The sequence below is a fragment of the Rosa chinensis genome, chromosome 6 (genome assembly GCF_002994745.2).
Source record: "Rosa chinensis cultivar Old Blush chromosome 6, RchiOBHm-V2, whole genome shotgun sequence".
In the NCBI taxonomy this organism is placed as follows: Eukaryota; Viridiplantae; Streptophyta; class Magnoliopsida; order Rosales; family Rosaceae; genus Rosa; species Rosa chinensis.
This window is the reverse complement of record NC_037093.1, coordinates 19,527,176-19,554,328: the sequence shown is the minus strand read 5'-3', so window position 1 is coordinate 19,554,328 and position 27,153 is coordinate 19,527,176. Positions and strand designations below refer to the sequence as shown.

The window sequence follows — 27,153 nt, the reverse complement described above, 5'->3', positions numbered from 1 at the left end:
CTAGAAGAAATTTCCAAGGTAAGGCTCTAGGCCAGCTTGTATTGACTAGTGAATGTAGCTTCTATTAGAATGCATGTTGGCTTTTGTATGCCTCGACCCAGAAACATTTTTGTTCTTTTCTGCCTATGTTTGCTTTGATTGACATAGCAGCTGGTACAAATTACCACTTTGCAGATTGACAGCTCTTCTATATTATGTTTTTAATCTCATGTGTGAATTACCACTTTTTCGTTGTGCTAATGCTTTTATTCGTATCACATACATTAGTTTTCCATCATGTGAACCATTACAGATTGTTGCTCGTTGATTATTACATAATTTATTTGTTACACATTTCTCTTATTTTTAGCTCTTGAGAAGTTGCTGAAGGATTTGCTGGTAGATTTGCTACTGGAAATGAAGTGTATATGGTCTCTCCCAAATTCTCTCTTATTTACATCCCTTTAATTAGCTTCACTCCTACCTAAGTCTTTGGTTTAACCAAAATGAACTGATAAAACTAGTTTCTAAGACATTGTGAGATGACATCAGTTAGTTGCAATATTGCAATAGTTCGATATCTATGTGAATGAGGCTTTTTGAAATTGCTTTTTCTGAAGCAATAGAAGAGACTTGATTGATGTTTTTTTTTTTTCCCAAACTATTTGAGCTCTTTAAAGCAAATCTGATCAATTAGATGTTTCTAATTGCAAACTGACTTGTTCTTAGCACCACAGATTGCTATAGCTACAGCAAGGTTCAATATAAACATGGCAAACTCTATTCCATTTCTATATTCTTTTCCGTGGGGTTAATTTGCTTTTTTACTTTAGAGCACCAATAGTTTCCTCCTGATCTTTTTTTTTTTTTTTTTTTTTTTTTTTTTTTTTAGAATTGAGAGCTTTGCATTCTCTGTAAATTCTATGAAATAACTTCAAGGTTAAACTGAAATAGTAAATTTTGTACCTCTTTTTATGTCATTAAATACTGTCCAGCTCCAACTTCAATGGGGAAACAAGAGGCATCCGTAAGTGTTGAATTTATCATGAAGATCCAAGTAAAGCTGTTCTTTTAAGAAACAAGATGTATTTGAAGTGGAATGTGGCAATGTGCAGTGAACGGTTGAGGCAATCCACCCCAGCGGCTTTACACTACCACTTTAGGTTAATTTTATTTGTATTGGTTTTGCTATAAGTTTCATTTGTTATTTGCTTCCACAACATTTGTTTGTATACTGCTCAACTTTTTATACAAGTGAATGTTCTCTTATGAAATTGCAACAAGCAAAGAATTAGACAAATTTGTTATTCTTTTTATTTATAGTGTTTCTAGGTGACATTGGAACAACAGAAAATTATTTATTTAGACAAAAATTGAATTTATGGCATGCAAAGCATGCCTTAAACCAAAATTTACAGCATGCTTTTGGGTCATTTACGGCGCGCGTACTAAATTTTATGGCGTGCATACCAAATTTTACAGCGTGCTTTTGGGTCATTTAAGACGTGTTTTGCACGCCGTAAAAAGATAAAAAAAATCCCTTTACCACGCGGTCTAGAAGGGCGCATTTTTGCTCGGATATGCACGTCGTAAATGGCTTGTTTTCCTGTAGTGCTAGGTAATGGAAGGGTTCCCTGGCCCAAAGCGGAGTAACTCTAGGGTTTCGATTTGCAAAGATCGAGATCCGATCTGATGGCAGCACGATGGGCAGGGCCTTGATGGCAACAGCAGTGGCTGCAGACAATCTGAAAGGAGAGGTGATGGTCCTGTTGGAAGCCGAGATTGAGGCATACGAGAATGAGGGGCTGCCCTCTCTTGAAAGGGTGCCCAATGTGAAATGGATGCCTAAAACAGGCTGGGTGCCGAAATTAGTCTTTGGGTCCGCACTATTTGGAGTGTTTTAGGTGTCTAAAGGAATTGGGAAGGATACTGGGTGTATTGCCCAGGTTTGTACCCAATTGATAGCCTTTGGTGTTCTAGGGTTTCGTATTTGGGATCCCGAAGGACTATTTCAAATAACTATGATTTGGTGGTTTTTTAGCCTACAAATTGCTATTTCTTTTACATCTTGATATTGGAACCTTCTGGAGCACTGCAATTGAGAGCATTGGCAAAGGAAGTTTTCACACAAAATTATCTCTTTGTAGGGTAATATTGTAGTTTGCTAGGCTCCTTGTTTAAGTGAGATTCGATATCTTAAGTGAATGGTGCATGATTTCCTCTTCCTGGGAAATTTGTAAGTGCTGTTCTGGCCTGCGATTATCAATGAAATCTTCATTTACTCAAAAAAAAAAAAAAAAAGTGTCATTTACGAAATTCTTTGCAGTATTCAATTTTTATTTCCAAAACAAGGCTTTTTTCTATTTTTTTATTTATTTATTTTAAACTTTCTTAATTTATTACACATTTCAAATCTTAAATAGATATAACCAAACAATAGAAATTGCAATTAATGGAATTTTAGATTTACATCATTTATAAATTTCTACGGATTTCATAATTTTCTCATCCAAACGCACCGTAGAGAAATATTAAGAACACACTTCCACCTTGTTTTGTCGCCGTTAGGTCTATTGTTTGTTAATTAATTGGATCGGATCCAATCCACTACCTAGGCCCTTTATGTTTTGTCTTTCTCCCTTGTTCCTTAATTCCCGATTCTCTTTCCTGCTCCACCGTCTTCTCCATTCCCATTTCCCACCCCCCCCCCCCCTTTTTTTTTTTTTTAATCTCAAAATCATGGTGCCTGATGACTGCAGCGCCGGAACAAGGCCGGGTGGCAGCAACTTTGGATATTTCACAGATCCGGATCTGTCAAACACATTTTCGAGGCTGCTCCACCGATTGATTGATCGATCTAGGTACGTGGTGGTTTTGATGTTGGCTGTGGCTAGGTCGGCAACGGTGGTGCTGCTGGCAAAAGGGTTGCTGGCGGTGATGAAGATGTTGACGAAGGGCAATGGGCTGCTTGTAGCTTGTCTCCATGGTGGCTAGGGTTTCATAATAAGCCCTAGCTTCATCTTAGGTCTTTTTTGGGCTTGGGAGTGGGTGCTTAGTCCATTAATTTTATTTTCTTTATTTTCTTTTTGGGATCGGGAGTGAGAGCCTGAACCCATTAGTTTAGTTTTTAGCATTGTTTTAATAATGTTATACAGAATAATAGGATTAGTTTTTTGAGTAACGGTTGTGTCCGGTGTTACCTTGCTTATTATTTAGTATAAATGGACTCTAGGAGTTTGGAGTGATTGTTACTAGTTAGGGGCTTGTTTTTCCAAACCATGGCTGGTTTCTTGTAATGTATGCTACTTATTGTACTTAGGGCTACTTAGGGCTGGCTTTAATTACCATCCCTGCCGGAACCGACCGAAAACCTGCTGAACCGGCGGTTCGGCGCCGACAAAGTCGGTAACTGAAGAGTCGGCACGGTACTACTGTACCGGAGCAACTTTTTCGGCTCGGTAGTGGTATAGCCAATCGCAGAGGTTCGATGATACCGAACCAGCCGAGATAGATGTTTCTGGATTTAATTCCAAAAAATACTGCCCTCTTGCGTTTGCCAAGGATCGAACTCTTGCCATTCTCGCTACAAACTAGAGCCACTTACCGCTAGGCCACAAGCTTGCTTGATATTAGTTGCGCATAACTAAACAAATATACTTAAATCAGAAATCATGAAAATTAAAAACTCTTTCTTGTCTTCTACTTCGAGACATTTCTCTTTTTTCGTTCTTTCTCAGTCTCTTCCTCCTCTGTTTTCTTTCTTTCTGCACTCACTCTCTCTCTCTCCATTTCTGACTTTTGTTCTTCTCATATTCTTGTTCTTCTTCCTCCATTTTCTCATCATTTTTCTTCTTTTCTCTATTCTTCCACCTCTGTACTCTTCCTTCTTTCTGTTTCTTCTTTCTCCTCATATTGCAATCCTCATCTCCTTCGCCGGATTTCATCTCTGTAGTCCTCTAAATTCCGACGATCGGAGTTTTCAAATACCGGCCAAAACTGACCGTTGAAAGCGGTAACCGCAAGCTCCGGTAACCGAAAGCTCCGGTACGGCTACGCAACACATTTGGGGAAACCGAAGAGTTTCGGTCGGTATTCGGTTGACGTAAAAAACTCCGGCAACCGTACCACGGCCAGCCCTAATTGTACTTGAGTTCAAGTAATAGAAGTGTTCTCGTTTCTCCTTTAAAAAAAAGGTACGTTAGAGACCACATCATAGGGTAGTAATACATAATATAGCGAAGGACTATCAATGACCCAAATATGAAAATTGGGAAATATACATGCATTCCTTGCTATAAGGCGCACAGCAAATTGCAATTGCGTGTATGTTGACGAAGTGTGCCAAGAGAGGTGTTGGTTTTCGCAATTGCAAGTTCGAGTTACAAATCAACAATTATGACCAAATTCAGGGAACATATTGGCAATCAAATCAAACAAAAAGTGCATAGTGGTTTAACAGGTCACTTGTAATAACAAACTGTTCCCTTGCAACACAAGTTCAGCTTGAAGTTCCTAGTTATAGATAACATCCCATACAAGTAATTGGCTTATTAGCCTGTTTCAGATGGTTGGGACATGGGTGCAGATTCTTCTTCAGAAAATAAGAGAGGCTTTGGTGGAATTGGCACGTAATGAAGGGGTCCTTCCAACATCTCTACCACTTTGCTCATTGATGGTCGATCAGATGGAAGGGTCTGAATGCACCCAAGACTTATCAATACCATCTTTCTTGCTATTTTGCTCTCTGCTTCCTCTGTTATTTCCCCAAATATAATCTCATTCTTCTCTAGCTCTATATCTTTATATATGTAATGTGGAAACATTTCACTGGTATGAGACACTTCTGAATCCAAATTCTTTCTTGCACCGACCATTTCAAGAACTAGCATCCCATAGCTATAAACATCAGACTTATGAGACACTCCTCCAAAGTTGCGACTAAACACTTCTGGTGCAATGTATCCTGCAGTTCCTCTTGTCCCTAGCATCGATACAATACTTTCCTTCATCATGCATAGTTTGGCAAGGCCGAAATCAGATATCTTTGGGCAAAAATCTTTATCCAGAAGAATGTTTTGTGGCTTTATGTCAAAATGTAAAATTCTTGTGTTACAACCACGGTGCAAGTATTCTAGTCCACGAGCAATGCCAACTGCAATATCAGATAGTGTTTTCCATTCCAAGCGGCAGCTTTCATCTGAAGAGCCTTGCTTATAATGTATGAATTTATCCAACGATCCATTAGGCATGTAGTCGTATATGAGAGCTCTTTTCTCCCCTTCATAGCAAAATCCCACAAGAGTCACTATATTAACATGAGAAGTACTACCAATGCTAGCAACTTCATTGATAAAGTCTTCTCCATTACCCTTCGATTCACTTAGGACTTTCACTGCCACCACAAGGCCATTGGTTAGCTTTCCTTTGTATACTGTGCCATATCCACCTTTACCAATCTGATCTTTGAAAGAGTTTGTCATTTTCTTCAAATCTGAATAATGGTACCTCTTTGGACTAAGGGATCCATGATTTCTTATAAATGCGTCGATATCAAATTCATCCCTTTCATCTTTCTTGAAGAAGACCAATATTCTTTTCCTCGATATATCTCTATTCCTTAATATGCATATGCAGCCAGCAATGAGTACGACGGTCACAAAAGCACCTGTTGAGAGGCCCGTAAGTGATGTATTTAATTCATTTGTGCAGGAATGAAAGAAAAAATCATAATAAACCACTAACTATTCACAGGAACCTATGGATTATATGTACGTACCTATGACCCAACCCAATGGTATTGAACTTGAACTTGAACCTGCAAGTGCAACCAAAGTGGTTATACGATCATAATGAGTCATTTAGTAGCATAAATGTTCCTCCATTCCATTGTTTGTTATCACCAAAATTAATCAAACACATTTGCCAACAAATTAGTTATAAGTAAAGTTTTTACCAAGGTGGTTGAGATTCAAATTTCTAAATCCCTATGTTGCGTTCAGACCTTGTTACTTAAAGAATTTGAGGCTTAGAGAAAGAAAAAAAAAATTCAATCATTTCCCATCCTTGGCAAGCTTATATATATATATATATGTGCGTGTGTATTTATATATAGATAAGGATGTGAACAAGTTTCCTGTGGGAATGGAAACAATTGGGGAAATGGATAATTCCCATACCCAAAGGGCTTCATTTCCCTGCCCTGTTTCCGGCTTTAATTATGAATTTTGTGGTTACTTTCCCACCATCACCAAAGATTGGAATTGGAAACTCACTGGAAAGACATAGGAACCAAACGAAACCTTGGGATTTCAAGAACTGAGAAGACACGTATAAAACTATTGTTGAAGAATGTTGACTTTAGTGTACCTTGTCAAACTAGATTTAGTTCTATGGTTGTAATAGGAGAGAAGGTTATATAATTCCTAGTTCTAATCGGGATAGGTTTCCTTGTATCATAAGACGATGTACTCTGTAATCCCTATATATAGGGCTCCTATTATCAATAATAGAACACACAATTCTCTCATCAATCTCTCTCAAATCCTTTGTTCTTAAACATGTTATCAGCACGAGCCCTAACCTTAATACCAAAACCCTAAAACCAGAAAAAATCCTCGCAAGCACCTAGCCCACACTAGCCTCGCCTACCCCTGCAACCATCTCCGCCAAACCTGCTGGCCAATTTTCGGACAGTTTTGCCAGCACAGCCAGCCTCTTGGCTAGTGCCCGGCCAGCACGAACCGGCCACGTACCAGCCACAGTCTGGCCTACTCCCAACATAGACCAGGCAACCTTCGGCCATACCCTGGCCACACAGCAACACCCTTCAGCCTAGCTTCAAGCAACAAGTTTTCAAGCCCCAATTCAATCAAGTAAGTTTTTAAATTAAAGTTCCTGCTTTACGCAATTTAAATTCTTCTTGTTTTTCCTCGGGGACTTGCAACCTCCCTTCTTCTACATCCACCTTTTTGTATCGTGGGTTCGATTATCTAAAAGTGAAATCGTGGGGATTCACGCTATATAGAACTAAGAGCGTTCGTAATCTTCGGATTAAGAGCGTCCGTAAGTATTGATTTTGACCATAAATAAACATCATTGTTTTGGTCTAATCCAAACATTCTTGGAAATCGATTTCTTGGTAGCATAGCTCAGAAATCTTATTATTAGTTATCGCAAAAGCTTTGACTCCGAAACTAATCTATCTTTTCAGGATGTCGAATGAACCAAGGCTTGACTTTCCCCTGCTTGACTCAACAGGCTCAGAGTACCATAGTTGGGTAACTGACATTGAGAATCATCTCACTTCAAAAGGGATATTACCCATTATCAAGGCACCAAATCCATATCTCATTTTTGAACATACAGCAACACGGCATGCCCAAGCACTCATCCTAATGCGACGCCACATGGACAAATCACTTAGTTTGGAGTACATGGTGATCAAGGATGCAAGAGAACTATGGGTGGCGCTAGAAGAACGCTTTGGCAACATCCAAGATTCCCTCCGCCCTGACTTGAAAGTTCAATGGAACAATTTGTGCTACATAGACTTCAAGTCCGTCTCTGAATACAATTCAGAAGATCTACACCTCAAATCCATGTTGAGGTTCTATGGAAAAGACATCATAGACCAAGAGCTAATTGAGAAGACTCTCTCCACCTTCCCCGTCTCAATAATTCTGGTATCAAAGAAAAACAGAGGTGAAGTCAATGTTGGACGGATCACGACGTTTCATCAGCTAATTAATGTCATGTATGTAGCTGAGAAACATGATAACATCCTCATGAAGAATTATAATTCAAGGCCCGTTGGAACTAAGAGCGTTCACGAGGCGAATTACAATGCACCCAAAGGCTAGCGCAAGAAGCGAAACCCTAAGAATAAGAGACTAAACAGACGCGTGTGTCTATATGACCGTACTAACAAGGAAGGTAACCGTCAAACTAGAGTGGGATCACGTGGCAACAACGCCACACTTGGGAGAGGAGGTTGTGGCACCGCCTGCCATGATAAAGCCACCATGGGCCATGGTGGTGGCGTCAATCCCATTAGGGGACATCCTCAACGTGCACACCATGCATCTCAATTGAAGGGCGGCAACCACAATGACATGTGTCATAGATGTGGATAGATTGAGCACTGGTTCAAGCAATACAATGCAAGCAACAAGTTAGCTGCACATTACAAGGCATATAGGGACCTGACAGCAAGAAGCCTATCTTGTCGCAGAAGAAGATGATGGTGGTGACAATGATGTCAATCTTACCATAGCGGACTTCAAATCTAGAGAAAAAGTGCACAAGGATGCTGTAGATTTTGATAAGTATAGTCCTTTTATTTTTCAAGAATTATGTAATGGAAATTATGCCGTAGTCAATAAATGACATTTTGTTTTAACTCTTTCCAACTAGGCTCATCCAATTAATTGTGATGTCTATGAAAGGTTTGATCTGAGTGAACGGTTTTTACAAGAGAGCATTGCTCCACCAAAATCTCACCTTACCTTACCTGGTCACAACCAAATTGGAGTTATCGAAAGGATTGAGTGACTACGATTTGTCTAAGTTTGATTTTATTTTGGATTAGATTTTGGTCAAGAAACTTTGATGTAATCATTGGCTAATTTGATTAATAAAGTATTGATTTATTTTTATTACATGTCTTGGACATATTTTAATTTCGAACTTTATTATTTTTTAGTATGTTTCCCAGATAGCTAGAATGTCTTGTGGATAGTGCAACTACACATACTACATCGAAATAGGTAACTATTTCTTTGGATGACGCCTACTCGATCTTCTGTGACTACAATGGTTGGATCATCAAAATTGATTCATGGTAGAGGACTAGCCCAATTTTTATTGCCAAATGGCACAAGTATTAATGTTACCGAAGCTCTATATGCTCCTAGGGCTAGAACAACCATATTGACTTTTAAAGATATAAGAGCCAATGGTTTTCATGTGGAAACACATTGTGAGAATGGAAACAAATTCCTTTGCATCACCTCTAATGACTACGGACAAAAACGAGTATTAGAGAAACTTATGTGTCGTTCTAGTCGGTTGTATGCAGCCATTATTCGAATCATTGAATCCAATCATGCTATAAGAGATGATTTACGGAATTTTGACACATATATGCTTTGGCATGATCGTCTAGAACATCCAGGTCATGAGATGATGATTCGTATATTAAAGACTTCACATGGACATCCATTCTTCAAAATGAACAGAAGTAAGAACCAAAAATTGGTTCGAGAAGCTACACATGAGCCTCAAGGTGCCATCATTGTGCACAGCCGGCCGGACATGGCCGACGCCGCCTACCCACTGCGGCCACTGCCTGGCATTGACGCCATCCCTAATTCATCTCATCTTGTTATTTCTAAAGTCAATTGTGACTTCATGGCTCAACCAAAACCCTCTTTGATTGCTTCTAAAGCCCATTTTTTATTCTGCAAAGCCTGCATTGTAGCAAAATTAGGATCGAGACCATCCTATGCAAAGGACACAAAAGAAAATATTCCATTATTGCAAAGAATCCAAGGTGATATTTGTGGACCTATTCAACCACCTTGCGGACCATTTAGATACTTAATGGTGTTGGTTGATGCATCGACACGCTGGTCACATGTCATGCTTTTGTCCACTAGGAATGCTGCATTTGCTAAACTCCTCGCCCAATAAAGAAAGCAAGTTTGGCACAAAATGATCCATTAATCATCGATATAGATAATCCGTCTCATGAAGATATTCCGGATTATGGTTATGTCCAAGAGACATCATTGGGGGAGGCACCAATGTCAGAACCAACTCTAGAGAATAGAGAGATCTCTATGAATTACACTAGTGTACATGACACGATGAATATAGATTCTATTATCCTTGATGATGCCTTTGCATATTCTGTTTCAAAAGGAATCATAGAACATGATGATATCGAACCTCACTCCGTTGAAGAATGTTAACGAAGAACGGATTAGCCTAAATGGAAACCCGCGATCCAAGCTGAATTAGATTCACTAGCAAAGAGACAGGTATTTGGGCCCGTAAAGCTAACACCCCCAAATATAAAGCATATTGTTGGCCATAAATGGGTCTTTATTAGAAAGCGTAATAAGAAAAATGTGGTTGTTAGATACAAAGTCCACCTTGTGGTGCAAGGTTTTTCACAACACCCTGGAATCAACTACGAGGCATATTCTCCCGTATTGAACGTTATAACGTTCCGCTACCTTTTCAGTTTGGTAATTTCTGAAAAACTTGACATGCAGCTTATGGACTTGGTTACAACATATCTCTATGGGGATCAAGATTCAGAGATATATATGAAGATCCCAGATGGACTTCAATTACCCAATCAAGTGGCGCTAAACCACATAGCGCTATGAACTTATTAGCTAAACATAGCTCTGCGCCAACACATCGCCATTGGACTGGTGTAAAGACAATCTTTCATTACTTAAAGGGTATGGTTGATATGAGCTTGTTTTATCCCTACAGAGAGAAAAGGAATGGCGGAAGAATGAGATCGGACCTCATTAGCCAAAATGACGCCTTCCAAGATATGGTCGCCAGCCATGTCGCCCCCGCCGTTCATGGTGGTCGGCATCCTCCTCCTCCCCTTCCTCAAAACGATGGTGATGTTTTGATGGGTTTTACTGATGCAGGGTACCTCTCTGACCCTCACAAAGGTCACTCCCAACATGTTATGTCTTTATCATGGGAAGCACTGCGATATCTTAGAGGTCTACAAATAGACCCTTGTCACTACTTCCTCAAATCATGCAGCGATCATTGCTTTACATGAATCCGTGTGTGGATGCATATAGCTAAGGTCTGTAATCAAACACATCCAAGGAACTTGTGGTTTGAAGTCTACCACAGATGAACCTACATGCATTTATGAGAATAATGCAGCTTGTATTGAACAAATGAAGTTAGGATTCATCAATGGTGATAACACCAATCACATATCACCTAAGTTCTTCTATAATCAGCAACAACAAACACTTTTAAAGATTGAAGTGAATCAAATCCAATAAGAGGATAATGTAGTAGACTTATTTACTAAGTCTTAAACTAAATCCACCTTCGAGAAACATGTTGCAGATATCGGATTGCGAAAATTATCTAAACTCCCAAAATTGAAGTAATCAGGGGGAGTTGTCGACATCAGGGGGAGGCATGATGTCTACATGTTCGATCTTGAAGAGTGAATGACGTATTGTACTCTTTTTCTCCTCCTCAAGGTTGTTTTTGTCCCACAGGGTTTTTCATTCGAGCAAGCTTTTTAACGAGGCAATGATTGAAGCGTCACCACCAAGTTTGAGAGGCACAAGAGGGAGTGTTGAAGAATGTTGACTTTAGTGTGCCTTGACAAACTAGTTTTAGTTCTATGGTTGTAATAGGAGAGAACATTCTAGAATTCCTAGTTCTAATCGGAATAGGTTTACATGTATAAAAAGATGATGTACTTTGTAATCCCTATATATAGAACTCCTATTATCAATAATAGAGCACACAATTCTCTTATCAATCTCTCTAGAATCCCTTATTCTTAATAGAAAATTACATAGTAGCATATGACCAAAGATGTAAACACAAAAAACCCACCTTCAAAAAGATTTATACAAATAAGGACATGAGTCCAGGCCCAAAACCCAAATGATACAAGTTGACTCCCAATTTTAATGGAAAATGACCAAAATACTCGATTTTCATCATAATTTACAGACATCGCCACTGACCTAATATCCAATACCCAAAAAAAGCTCCTCCGTTTTCAGATCCATCAAACCCTCCTCGCTCGATCTGAGGCGGAACAACCTCCGGTTTAGCTTCTACCACTAGTCCTCACTCTACTTGATTCGGTGCAGCCCCAGCGAAGATGACTCCGAGCTGTCAGTGCCGGAGAATCTCGACGAAGACCTTCTCAATCAAGGCATTGACATCAACAACATCGACTTAGATGGCCACACCGTGCTGCACATCGCCGCCTGGGAAGGTCACGTCTACATTTGCAGGTTCTTGCTCAGCTGCAAGGCCAACATCAATGGTCACGATCGCTGGGGCAGTACGCTACTACACTTTAATCTGCTCTTCTTCTCAATATGTGGACAGGCAGTTGCCGTCAACATCAGGCCGTTGATTACCTCAGAGATTTTGGTCGGCTGCACTGATTGTATTTCCTCTTGCTCGCACAAAGTCTTCACCTTCGCCTCCGGCAACATATTTCCTCCATCAGATGCTCGATCTGACGGTCCAGATCCCTGTGAGACGGCATCGTTTCACCTCCTCGTCCCGAGCTTTTTCCTCAGATCTCAAACCACCGCTGATTCTGAGTAGATTTGACGGTTGCACAACGATGCTCAACGCCAGCCGGAAGACAATCGAAGAGTTGCTGCTGATCGGGAGAGCGAAATGAGTCGTTTTGAGGTTGGGTCAAGTCTCGACCCCTCTATCATACTCTGTGAGATGGCCGGTTCTACGACCTCATTGAGCCTTTTTCTGGATAGGAGGCAACGCTCCTGATACTAATTACCTTTTCATGGGTGATTATGTAGGTCAATCACTTTCTCTCTTTCCCCTTTCCTCTTAATCTTTATATCTCTCATTCTTTTTTATTTTCGCATTTTCTTTATGTTTTTGTGAGGTTATTTTTTAATCTGATTGAATGAATGAGGATTTGGATTTATGTTGCTGAGAAATTAGATTGAGGCTACGGATTATGGATTTAGGAAATTTGTGTTGAGTGTTGTTCTTGTTATGTGAATGAATTACATGCGTAGAATTATGTGTGATCATTTGATCTTTTCCGTTTTGAGTAATGGAAGCTAGCTTTATTATGATCTTGATCTTTGGGCTTAGTTTTGGAAACGAATTGTGCGGAAATGAATAATGATTGAATTTTTTCTATGATGTTTTGAAATTTGACGAAATAGCTTAGTGGATAGAAGTCTTGTGATGAGCTTTGATGTGTTGTGTTCTTCATCTCTGTTGATGGGCTAACATTGTGTTAAGTTTGTGGAACATATGTGGTATAATTCAAATGCATCGTTCTGAAATTTTACGTTTGCTGCTTATGTGTGTCTAAGACTAATATATTGGCTACACAATGCAGATCGTGGGTATTATTGTGTCTGATTTTGTTGATTGAATTGTAGCAGGATTGGGCGAATGCAGTAGCAGGATTAGGCGATGACGAGTGCAGTAGCAGCACACAAGTACAAGTGCAGTAGCAGGATTGGACGAGTATGGGTGTAGTAGCAGGATTAGGGGATGATGAGTGCAGTAGCAGGATTAGGGGATGATGAGTGCAGTAGCAGAACACGAGTACAAGCGTAGTAGCAGAACTGGACGGGTATGAGTGCAGCGAGGGCAGTAGCAAGATTGGACGAGTGCAGTAGCAGAACACGAGTACAAGTGTAGTAGCAAAATTGGACGAGTACGAGTGCAATAGCAGGAACGGACAAGTGCAGTAGCAGGATTAGGCGATGATGAGTGCAGTAGTAGAAAACAAGTAGCAGAACTGGACGAGTACGAGTGCAGTAGCAGAACTGAACGAGTATGAGTGCAGTAGCAGGATTGGATGAGTACAGTAGCAGGATTGGATGATGAGATGAGAGTAGTAAGAGAGTGAGATTTTGTGAAGTGACATAAATGGATTATTCTTAAGAAAAAAAAAAACATAAACGGATTATTTTCAGAAAAAAAATAACATAAAAGGTTATTCTAAAAAAAAAGTAACATAAGGAATTATTCTCAAGAAAAAAGAAAGTAACATAAGAGAATTAGAAGTCAAAAGAAGACCCTATCAAAAAAAAAAAAAGTCAAAAGAAGTAGTTAAGGGTAAAAAAGTAAATTAACTCATGACATGTGGCAAGTGGAGAGCATATTGTCCTTATTTGTAAGATTTAGTCCCTATATGTTTAATTCAATCTTTAGAGGATGTATTTGTTAAGTCATCTTTTATCAATAACTTATATGTATTTGTTATATTCTTAAACAACTATCATATTTTGGGCACTAAAATAACACAAAATGAAATGATAGTAATTTAGTTGGCTCACACCTCCACAGTTGGAAGGATTAGGTCCATCCTTGCAGTAGCAGATGAATTCACGTGAAGATGTGTTATATCCGCACTGACCCGCAGAGCCTTGACATTGTTCACACAAGTTATTACTTGCATCCCACATCAGCTTATACCCAGAATCCATTGCAGCTCCTAGATTTTCCTTGGACGTATTCAGAGCCAAATTTGAAGCTGCCGATTGAGTAACTCGGACGGTGACAGCTGTGTTACACGTTCCAAAGGTGCTACTAATGTTGAAGATCCCGAAACCGGTGAGATCTTCCGTCACATAATAGTTAATGGAATCAGTAGTAGAGTTTATGGTGCAGTCGAATTGGCCGGTAAGCTGAGACGGGAGACTAATGTTTAGTGGGGGACATGCGTAGAAGAGCAAGAGTTGTTGAACATCTGAAGCATATTGAAGAACACGGGATGATGAATTTTCTATGGTGGTGGTATTGGTAAGGGACCCCGGACAAACGTTGTTCCAGTAATCGACTCTAGCGACTGTGAGACTGCTTTCACTCTGATTGATAGAAAGGACTCGAAATTCTTGTTCCTGGATTGAGATGGATGGGGCATCGCCGCTGCAGTTCAACTTGAAGTCCGGGAAGCCACAGTATTCAGGCCGGTTTGATCCCCAGAAAGGGTAACCGATGCTCTCAACATTGGAGCATTCAAACGATTGGCTGCAGTCGAGGTACAGCTCATCATCAACGCTCAGAGAGTTTGGAACATGGAATAAGAATATGGTCAAGATTATGAGGAGGAGGGATGAAGAAATGTTTGGGAGAAGGTAGGGATGCATAATTGCATATTACTTCTTTTTTTTTTTTTTTTTGGGGGGGGGGAGGGGGGGAGAGGGGGGTGGGAGTGGGTGGAGAGAGAGAGAGTTGGAGTTGTAAGGGTGCAGAGGATGCACTTCAGAACTCAGATGTGAATCAGGGACGGAGTCGAAGTTCACCCTTGTTTCTCTCGGAAGGTGATCTCTCAGTGAAATAACTCTACACGTATAATAAGCTTTGATATCATGCTGTATTTTGCACTCCATATAAATCCAATTGGTAACAACTTGCATGATCAAGACATAGCAGGTTTTGTAGACTCAAGACTTGGCTCGATGTGGAATATCAAGACATAGCAGGTTTTGTAGACTCAAGACTTGGCTTGATGTGGAATATGAAGAAATGTTTGAGAGAAGGTCGAGATCCATATTACTGGGGGGGGACTGCAGAGGATGCACTTCAGAACTCAGAAGTGATCAGGGACGGAGTCGAAGTTCACCCTTGTTTCTCTCAGAAAGTGATCTCTCAGTGAAATAACTCTACACGTATAATAAGCTTTGATATCATGCTGTACTTTTCACTCCATATAAATCCAATTGGTAACAACTTGCATGATCAAGACATAGCAGGTTTTGTAGACTCAAGACTTGGCTCGATGTGGAATATGGTCTCAATAAAACCCAAACCTTGATGTAACATATTCACTAACCATGAAATTTAAAACCAATTCAGTGTTATTGCTGTAGACTTTAGATCGATAGAAACATTGATTTATTGCTGATCGAGATCGAAGGAAATATCAGCGATTATGGCCACAAAGAAGAAAAGTCATGTGGCCACTTCGTTGACATAAAGCAAATCTGTAATTTAGATAGCATATTATGGTATGACATGTGGCGAAATTCACATCCATATTCAAAATAAGGAATTGGCTTTAGAATGATGTGTACAGTTTGAGACGGGATCTTCAATTAAGTGATCAACCTCTGGTTTTTGGTATATTGGTTGACTCCAGCTCACTATGTTGAACGGCATCAAAAAACATACCATAATCAAATGGTTCTGTATGATGCGAATTTACAGAGCATACATCATCCAGAATTGTGATGTTTCTGATTTGTAAGATCAAATATGGACATAACACATATCATCATAAAGTAATTGATGATTAGCTTAATATCAATCCTAGTTTAACATGGATACAAACAGTAAATCAATACTAGTGACTTAATGAATAGTGTATCAATTCATTAAGGATAGTAATCTATTGCTTAGTCTACAAGGAAGGCTACAAGTTGTGATACATTAAGAATCTAACTAGGAAACCTAATCCGATGAGTAATGCTTTAATGGGAAGCTTCTTGAGGGTTAAGTCACCTATATATATACAGATGAATTGGTCCCTGATTACTACCACGACTATTGCATAAGTTCTGTCCATTGAGAAGCAAGTTGGTAAGTAACAGAAGGCCATATTCAGTGTTCGTGTTTGTAGCATAAGATGGAATCCATGCCAGTGATTGCTGAAGGTAAGCCTTAATCCCTTTTATGATTGTGTGCATATATTGTGAGCATGTAATTATGGTTTTACAATTGGTATCAGAGCATAGGCTCACAAGTATCAAAATCGTTTTAGGGTTTTGCAAAACAAACACAAAAAAAAAAAAAAAAAAAAAAGGTTTTTGCTTTACGGATCAAGTAATTGGTCAGGTAACTGACCAAGTCACTGATCAGGTAACTGACCATGTAACTGGTCATGTAACTGATCAAGGTAAGTTACTTAAGTCGATTGCTGCATCTGGTTAAATATCAAATTCATGCTTCCGCTGTGATTTTTAGCAGCAAATTGGGGAAAAAGCAAAAACAGGTTTTTCTGTGAAATTGATTTCGATTCATAGCATGATAATTGAGTTTTTGATTGTGCTCAAGAACCCTAGTTGCATTCCCGGCGTGCGTTAGGTTAGAGTAGATGGTGACCGGATGAAATTTACAATTTCTTGATTGTTCTGTGGTTTCTTGGAATCGAAACAATTTTGATTGTGCTTGAATATGCATGATGAATTGATTGATGATATGGTATTGTATCTGTGATTGTGTAAAATTGCATGAAGAACAAAATCTCCCAGAATTTGTTTACACAATTAAAATTGATAGATATGAGAGCTTAATTTTCTTACAAGGATGAATCTGGGTAGAATATAAAGTTAAAAGCTCATGGGTTTTGTGGTTTTCTGTTGGCATAAGTGATTATGATGCACAAAGCATTCTTCATTGATGTTGGCAGAAAACGATGATCAGGTAACTGACCAACTAGTCAGGTCACTGACCATGTAACTGGTCGGGTCACTGACCAAGTAACTGGTCAGGTCACTGACCATGTAACTGGTCAGGTCACTGACCATGTAACTGGCCAGGTCACTGACCATGTAACTGGCCAGGTCACTGACCATGTAACTGGCCAGGTCACTGACCATGTAACTGGCCAGGTCACTGACCAAGTAACTGGTCAGGTAACTAATCAAGTAACTGATCGAATAACAAAACTGAAATTGTGTTTTGTGTTTTAAAACTATGCTTCAGTTTTATCTTCCAAAGAAGTGGTCAAGTATGGTTTTAGAATACAAAACAGCAATATGCGTGCTTGATGAAAATAAATACGGATACTTAGAAATTTTTCTTCTGTCTAAAGATGTGGATAAATTTCTTTGGATAACTTGTTTTCATTGAACATGGTATATTGATAAAGAACTCCAGGATGTTATGCTTCTGCTCAAAAGTGTTGCTTAACATTATTTTTGGTTATGGACTGATATGAATGCAAGTATGGATTGTTTAGGTTTTCTTTATGTTCTTGTTTTGGTTGCTTAAAGCTAAATAAAACACAGAAAACTTAAAGTTATTTTCTTTACAAATTGAGAACTCACACGAATTTTTGTTTTGCTCCTTAGGTAACTCTTACATGAACTTGAACAGTGTCTTGATGCTAACTGGAACCAACTATAGAGCTTGGCTAGATTCTGTAGAGAACTATATGGGAATGCATGAGAACATAGACTATTGCTTCACTGAGGACAAACCTGAAGAGTTAACTGAAAAGAGCACTAAGAAGGAAACTGATCTTTACAAGAAGTGGCATAGATCCAATAGAATGGCTAAGAACCTCATTCGTACCTCTATGTCCAAGACTGTCAGAGGAAGTATAGAAGAACCTGAGCTAGCATTAGATTTTTTGGAACTCATAGGTGCTAAGTTTAAAGAAAGTGAAAAGGCAGAAGCTGCTAGGCTAACCAAGGAGTTTCATGATTTGAAGTACATGGGTTCAGGGGAGTTAGAGAGCATATTATGAAGATGATCAATATAAATGGCAGACTCAGGGAGCTCTTGATGGGGGTTAGGGATGAGCAGGTAGTGCATTATGCACTACATTCCTTGCCTAACAGTTTTAGTCATCTTAGGACCAGTTACAACTCTCAAAAGGGAAACTGGACTCTAGATGAACTTATATCCATCTGTGTGGATGAAGAATCTAGGATCAAGGAAGAAAAGGAACCTGCTACAACCATTAACCTCATTGAGAAGCCTAAAAGGAAAAAGCCCCAAAATAAGCTCAAGCCTATCAAAGCCATAACTAAGAGTTCAACAGCTGCAGTGGCCAAGGAAAATAGGCCATTTAGGTTCAAGTGCTACTTTTGCAAAAGAGTAGGACACATGAAAAAGGACTGCACTGGCTATAAAAATTGGTTAGCCAAAAAGGGTAAGATTTTTTCTAATACAGTTTTTTCTTTAGAAATTAATCTTATAAATGTTGAACCACAGTCTTGGTGGATAGATTCAGGCTCACCTATTCATATTACTAATTCTTTGCAGGGATTCATAAGGAGGAGAATCCCAAAAAGTGATGAAGTGAACCTGTGTGTAGGCAATGGCATGAGAGTGGCAGTCAAGGCTATTGGAACCTTAAAGCTCGATTTAGGATTAGGAAAATTGTTAGTTTTGGACAATGTTTTTTATGTACCTTCCATGAGAAGGAATTTGGTTTCAGTTTCTCTTTTAGTAAAATCTGGTTGTAGACTTGTTATTGATAGTAATGGAATTCTTATTTCTAAAAATTCTGTTCAAATTGGTTCTGGTGTTATCTCGAATGATTATTTAAAGTTAAGTTGTTCAATGGCTCAACAAGAAATTTTACTTGTTGAAGATAACACAAACAGTACTAGCACTTTAACAGGTGTTAAGAGAACCAAGCTAAATGAAAAGTCTGCATTTTTATGGCATAGAAGACTCGGCCATGTTTCAAAAGAGAGACTGAAAATATTGGTGAAAAACAAAATCCTAAATGAACTTGATTTTTCTGATCTAACAGATTGTGTGGAATGTTTTAAGGGAAAAATAACCAACACAAGAAAGAAAACTGCATATAGAAGCCAAAATTTATTAGAACTCATACACACTGATATATGTGGACCATTTAGGCATCAAACTATCTGTGGAAATGTGTATTTTATCACATTCATTGATGACTTTTCTAGATACAGTTATATTTATCTACTTTCAGAAAAGGCACAAGCATTGAAAGCCTTTCAAATCTTTAAGTCTGAGGTAGAAAATCAACTAGAAAAGAAAATCAAAACAGTGAGGTCAGATAGAGGGGGAGAGTTCTATGGAAAGTACACTGAATCCGGCCAACAAAAGGGTCCATTTGCCTTGTTTTTGCAAGACAATGGAATTAAAGCTCAATACACAACACCCTATAATCCACAACAGAATGGTGTTGCAGAGAGAAAGAATAGGACTCTTTTGAACATGGTTAGATGCATGATGTGTACGACGGGTTTGCCTAAATTTCTGTGGGGTGAGGCTTTAAAAACTGCAAATTATATTTGCAATAGGACACCTAGCAAAGCCATAGAAAATACTGCTTTTGAGCTTTGGTGTGGCAGGAAACCTAGTCTTCATCACTGTCATGTTTGGGGATGTCATGCAGAAGCTAGGATTTATAATCCAAGCTTGAATAAACTTGACCCCAAAACTGTTAGTTGCTATTTTATAGGTTATCCAGATAAATCTAAAGGCTATAAATTATATTCTGCTCATCATTCACCTAGAATTTTTGAAACACATCAAGTAAAGTTTCTAAGTGAAAAAGTTCACAATACAAACCTTGAGGATTTAACCTCAGATTTTGAGGAAATTGTGTCAGATGAGAATATAAGTGTAGCATTGCCTTTAGAACAAGATGTAACTGATCATGTCACTGGTCACGTAACTGACCATGTCACTGACCAAGTAACTGTACCTGGTCGAGTAACTGGCCAAGTAACTGACCATGTCACTGACCAAGTCACTGCCCATGTCACTGACCATGTAACTACCCAAGTAACTGTACCTGGTCAAGTCACTGCCCATGTCACTGACCATGTCACTGCCCATGTAACTGCCCATGTCACTGACCAAGTAACTGACCACGTAACTGGTCAAGTAACTGAACCTCAAAATCATCCAGTGGCTCAACCTAGAAGATCACAGAGAGCAAGAAAACCAACTTATGGGGGGAAGAGAGTGACTACATTGTTTATCTACAAGAAGCAGAAATTGAAATGGACTGTGCAGAGGACAATGATCCAACTACATTTAATCAGGCCATTGGGAGTAGTGAATCACATCAGTGGCAGCTAGCAATGGAAGCAGAAATTGATTCCATGAGCCAAAATGCAGTTTGGGAATTAGTTGAACCTGACCCCAACCAGAAGCCTATAGGTTGTAAATGGGTTTTCAAAACCAAAAGAGATGCAAATGGCAATGTAGAGAGACATAAAGCAAGATTAGTTGCCAAAGGTTTTACACAGAAGGAGGGCATTGATTTTACTGAGACTTTTTCTCCAGTTTCTACAAAAGACTCGTTTAGGATAATCATGGCTTTGGTGGCTCATTTTGATATGGAGCTGCACCAGATGGATGTTAAAACAGCTTTCTTGAATGGTGAACTAGATGAAGTGATTTATATGAGGCAGCCAGAAGGGTTTGTACAAGCTGGAAGTGAAAACTTAGTGTGTAAGTTAAGAAAATCAATTTATGGCCTAAAACAAGCTTCTAGACAGTGGTACAAGAAATTTGATTCTGTGATTTCTACTTTTGGATTTACAGAAAATCTTGTTGATGAGTGTGTTTATTTGAAGACTGTTGGGAACAATTTTATTTTTCTGGTACTCTATGTGGATGATATACTTTTGGCTAGCAGTAACATTAAATTGCTTAAAGATACCAAGAGTTTTCTGTCAAGGAATTTTGACATGAAAGACTTAGGAGAAGCATCCTATGTACTAGGTATTGAGATTAAAAGAGATAGGGCACAGAGACTACTTGGTTTGTCTCAACAGAATTATGTTACCAAAATTTTAAAGAGATTTGGTATGGAGAAGTGTGCAGCTGGAGAAGTTCCCATGTCCAAAGGAGATAAGTTAACCAAGAAGCAAAGTCCCAATAGTGATGTTGAGAAAGAAAATATGGAGTCAAAGCCTTATGCCAGACTTGTAGGAAGTCTCATGTATGCACAAGTCTGCACTAGGCCGGATTTGTCTTTTGCAGTAGGGATTTTGTCAAGATTCCAATCTAATCCAGGCCATGAACATTGGGTAGCTGGGAAGAAAGTGTTGAGATACCTGCAGAGAACTAAAAGTCACATGCTAGTTTATAGGCAAGTGGAGGATCTGAAACTCATTGGATTCTCAGACTCGGATTTTGCAGGGAATTATCCAGACTCCAAGAAGTCCACTTGTGGATATGTGTTCTTGCTTGCAGGAGGTGCTATTGCTTGGAAAACCATGAAACAAACACTTGTTTCAACTTCTACTATGCAAGCTGAATTTATTGCAGTATATGAAACTGTGTGTGAAGGACTTTGGATTAGGAATTTTCTCATGCAGACCAAAGTATTGAGTCACATTGTGGCTGGAACACTTGTAATTTATTGTGACAATGAGGCTGCAGTTTTCTTTAGCAAGAACAGTAAAAGGTCAAATAATTCCAAGCATATTGATCTAAAGTATTACAGTGTTAGAGAAAGAGTAAAGCATGGTGAAATAGCTGTTTTGAGTATTGACACAAATTCACAGCTAGCAGATCCTTTCACCAAGGCATTGTCAGTGGCTGCATTCCAGAAGCATACAGCAAGCATTGGAATTTTAGCTAATTTAGATGCTTAGGTTCAGTAGAGAGTTAGTCCAATTGGAGCATTTAAAATTCTAAGGTTTTTTGAGTTCTCGTGTTTTAGTTGTGATCTTTTATTTTTGTTTATCACAACTTATTTGTAATGACAGTTTTGATTATCAATAAAATTTGAGGTATTTCCAGTTATGATTTTGCTGCAGCTTTATTGTTTTGTTTTGGAAATTATCATCTTGTTTTGAATATCATACTTGCTATCAGATGGCTTAAATCATGTATAGCATGATGTTGAGGTTCAAGCAATAATTTTAAGCCATCAGTGTTCAGTAAATTTGCTTGAGTTTCTGGTTTAAGAAACATAAAGTAGGACCTAATATATGTTTACTTGTTGATACACATTAACATATATTGTATCACTTCTGGTTTGACATATGTGGATTGCAGGAGCTTCTGTTAGTGGTTTTGAAACTCTGCATTTTTGTTAAAATGTATACTGTTTCTTGCTCTACATAAGTAACTGTGATCTGACCATGTTGGAATGGATTTTCGATTTGAGTTTGTTATCTGGCGCGCACTTCAGTAAGTTAAGTAGGTTTTGATGTTCTCTGGTGCAAATCATCGAGCATGATATGTGTGAGTCCAAGGGGGAGATTGTAAGATCAAATATGGACATAACACATATCATCATAAAGTAATTGATGATTAGCTTAATATCAATCCTAGTTTAACATGGATACAAACAGTAAATCAATACTAGTGACTTAATGAATAGTGTATCAATTCATTAAGGATAGTAATCTATTGCTTAGTCTACAAGGAAGGCTACAAGTTGTGATACATTAAGAATCTAACTAGGAAACCTAATCCGATGAGTAATGCTTTAATGGGAAGCTTCTTGAGGGTTAAGTCACCTATATATATACAGATGAATTGGTCCCTGATTACTACCACGACTATTGCATAAGTTCTGTCCATTGAGAAGCAAGTTGGTAAGTAACAGAAGGCCATATTCAGTGTTCGTGTTTGTAGCATAAGATGGAATCCATGCCAGTGATTGCTGAAGGTAAGCCTTAATCCCTTTTATGATTGTGTGCATATATTGTGAGCATGTAATTATGGTTTTACATGATTGAACTGTCATTACAGTAAAATTTAGTAGGTTGACTAGGTTCACATTCATTTTCCCTCTGACAAGCATATTGCCAGCATGATGTCTGTCTTTGGATAGCTAAGAAGTACCAAAAGGCTCCAAATACCTAAAGGACTGGCAAAATTAGTAATTGCAGATCTTCAGAGAAAGTGGAAACATGAAGAAAATATTATAAAGTTAACATCAAAATAAACCTTAAAAAATTCATTGAATGATGACTCCTAGGTTACCTGTTATCACCCTTTTTGCACCATGTATATGTTTTTCTTCATAAAAGTTACAACACTAATTCACTAACAACCTGGATGCTACCAGAAATCCGACCAAAGATTGGTAATTCAAGGAAGAAATCAGAATTAACTAATACATGAGATTGAAACTTACATGACTAGCAAGGATGTAGAGAAAAAAACTGAATGCACCTTTGAATAAAATCCATACTTCAGTCTCTCTCATAGGAGTCTTGTTAAGATCTGTACACAATAAGTAGATGCGATGCGTTCGTGGCACATATTGCAACAGGGCAAGAAAAGCCAGAAACTTCATTGCATTCAAAGAACTTGAGTCCAAGAAAATAAGAATCACGACCTGGACATATTACAATGGTTTAAGCCACCACTGAAATCTAATTATCATATGAAAATATTGTTTTAAATACATCCACTTCTCAGCAGCTTCTTTTTTCTTGGGTTCCTTGGTCATACATACAGTTTGATAGGGAAAAAAATAAAAAATAAAAAAAGAATGATCAGAAAGCCTTTTTGTACCAGAGGAATGGGAAGAACAACTAAAAAGTCAACTGGGATGTGTGACCAGACTCGCCAAATCAGCCTAGTCATTGCCAATGCATCCTCAACTAATATCATTCCTTTTGTCAAGGCCATCGTACGCCGATATGATCTCCCCATGACCCTATATGTTGGAACTTTGAGTTCAATATAAATTTGAATAGCAATGTCCAATATATAAAAGAGATCTGTTGCTGATCGTAATGAAATAACTATTGCCTTCAAATGCGTTGGCATGAGTCCTGCCATGTAATTAGGATCATGAATATTGTATATGATGCAGAACGGATGGCAGCTCAATTTGAAAAACAGTTACATCGTGCTAAAGGAGGAAAACAAAAAATGACTAGTAGACAGGAAATAACTCGGTGTCCGATTGGGACGTACCTTACCTTTCCGAAAAGGGAATCGCGCCAGAAACAAGACTCATTGTGTTACCATGAGCTGTAGCATTTTTCGGGCTTTCGGGGTCGTTTAGAGCCTCAAAACTGCATTTTTCTATTTTACCCCTTTTTGGTTTTCCTAGCTATTTTTGGGTTGTTTTCGTTTTTATCCATGGGCTTTAGGGTTTCATTGTTAGTCGCCCTAGGGTACTTTTCTCTTATTTATGCAGCCGCAAGCGGCTGCAGAACGAATCTTTCAACTTTTAATCAATAAAATAGAGGTTTTCTCTTTTATCTCTGGTGGACTCCAGAATCCTTTTTGTTAGGTTTATTGCTGGTAAACCTAGTTATCAATCCGACTGCGTCAGGTGGTATCAGAGCCAGGTTTTCCCTATCTCTTTTATTTGCCTTAGTAGCAATGGGTGAAGTTACGAAATCAGATATCGAAGCTATGAGTCTTGTTTCTGGCGCGATTCCCTTTCCGGAAAGGTAAGGTACGTCCCAATCGGACACCGAGCTGTTTCCTGTCTACTAGTCACTTTTCGTTTTCCTCCTTTAGTACGATCTAACTGTTCTTCAAATTGGGCTGCCATCCGTTCTGCATCAGTATATTATTAGGATTATTCTATTGTAATTAGTTTTCTAATAGGTCTTGATGTATATATACTCCGTTCTTGGAGAAGGTAAATAATATATCAGAAAACAAGAGATTTGGGATTCCTTTGTTCTTCTTGACTTGGTATAAGAGCCGAGATCCATTCGGAATCAGTTTGTTCTTCCCACTACGAATATATGGTTTTTTTGATTCGATCCTATTTGATTTGGTTGAATTGGTTCTTTTGGTCGATTGATTCTCTTGCCTTGGTTCTTCTTGTCGAATTGGTTCTTTTACTTATGTAAGTAGTGAATTGGTTCTTTTGCTTCTACAAGTTGATTTCATCCTTTGTCCATCAGTTCATCCCTTTTGTTCTTATATCCGTCCGCATCCTTCCTGGTTCTTTGGTATTCTTTTTGTTACAATTTGTAGGGTCTGAAAAAAAAATGGAAAAAAAAAAAGAGAAGGAGAAGGATGGTGGATTTGAAGATTACCGATGGGAAGGATGGAGAGTCTCATGGTTCATTTGGAGAGAAGAGTCATATGGCTCGAGAGATTGTTGTTGTTCAGAATGTTACAGACAACTCTAGTTTTGGTGTCAAGCTTGTTGGTACCAATTATCAGCTATGGCAGAGACTTATAAAGATTCATATTCAGGGGATTGAGAAGTTGAGCTATGTTACTGGCAATGCAACAAGACTTGTTGCAGGACCAAAAGTCAATGAATGGGATATGGCAAATACTAATGTGATGGGAATTCTTCTCAAGGCTATGACTCCGGAGGTTATGAGATTATTTGCTAACTATGATTCTCCCAAAGCAATTTGGGATTCTGTTGATGCTACATATTATGATGGGACTACTCGTGTTCATGAATTGAATATCAAAGCTTTCAAAATAACTCAGAGTGGACAGCCTATTGCAACCTTTTATGTGAATTTGAAGACAATTTGGCAGGAACTTGATCAGCGAAACCCTAATCCTATGACTTGTGAAACTGATATTAATTCCTATCGGACTGAGCAGGACAAGATGCGTGTCCATATTTTTCTTGCTGGCCTGGATCCTCACTTTGAAGGGGCAAAGAATGAGTTATTGCGTCTTGCAACTCCACCTACATTGGAACAAGTGTTTGCGTATATCCAAAGAGATGAAGGTAATAAGGTTGCCGCTCAGAACCTTCTTACTGAAATTTCTGGGTTAGCAATCCATGTTACACCTGCAACTCAACCTCAGATTGAGAATTCTACCCTTGTTCCATCTCAGAGTCAGTATCAACCATGAAATCAGGGATATCAGCAGAATTAGAATTATGACCAAATGACTTGCAACTATTGCAGGGAAGTTGGCCATTCCAAGAATCAATGTCCTATGCTAAGAAGGTTTAATTACAACAACTCTGGTTGGAGAGGAGGCAATAATACTGGAGGACATGGTGGTGGTCAAAGAGGCAAAGCACCAGTCCAATTGGTGCCAGAACCTGACTTCTACGGCATTGCAGGGCAAGATCCCTCAAAGTGTAATGTTTCCTTAACTTGAGGTAAATGCATCTGACGACCTATGATAAGTCCTTCTTTATGTCTATGTCATCTCCTTCTATATGATACACCTAAAATAGACATAATAATTTAACCCTGCAATCACAAATATTAGTCAATCACAAATTTATGTGTGTTTTGTCAGCTTTGCAGGCTGTAAATCAAGGGCTTCGAGACAGAGGACCACTAGGAAGCTTGTGCTTTTTGGCTGGTGGCTTCTCCTCCTTTGGCTTGTTCTTAGTTCTTACTGCCAAATGGTCATCCCACTTTGCGCTTCTTGGCTGTTGAAACTTGGACTGCTTGCCTCAGCTACATAGGTCCGGAACTTGGGGAGCCAAACCTCTCAGTTTAGGGTTTAGCTGTCTTACTTCTAAACCCTTCCCCCAATCCAGAATGGATCAGAATGTAACCCGCATCAGTAAGGCCATTGAGAGCTAACATGACCAACAAAGACTAGTCATGGTACCAAGGACCTCCATTCACAATCTAGTCCCATTCCTTCAGCACCAATATTTTAAAACATAGCGATCCCTTTGTTTACGAATAGAAAGTACTCTTCAATATTCCAAAACAGATAACAAATTACAGATGACAAAGTACCGAAAAAAGCTTTGGGATCGATCTTCTTCCTCACCCAAAGCAAACGACCCACAACCTAATGATGTTAGAACAACACAGCGCTCCCTAAACC

General features: G+C 38.8%; 1 protein-coding gene across 1 annotated transcript; it reads right to left on the bottom strand.

Annotated features, from left to right (window-relative positions):
- Positions 1 to 4,405: 4,405 nt before the first annotated feature.
- LOC112170172 (LEAF RUST 10 DISEASE-RESISTANCE LOCUS RECEPTOR-LIKE PROTEIN KINASE-like 2.5) lies at positions 4,406 to 14,916 on the bottom strand. The gene is made up of 3 exons (XM_024307359.2): positions 14,057 to 14,916; positions 5,756 to 5,794; positions 4,406 to 5,644 (listed from the first exon to the last, which is right to left on the bottom strand). Exons 1-3 carry the CDS (start codon positions 14,865 to 14,867, stop codon positions 4,530 to 4,532), a joined length of 1,965 nt encoding a protein of 654 aa, XP_024163127.1. The 5' UTR covers positions 14,868 to 14,916; the 3' UTR covers positions 4,406 to 4,529.
- Between the last annotated feature and the right edge of the window lie 12,237 nt (positions 14,917 to 27,153).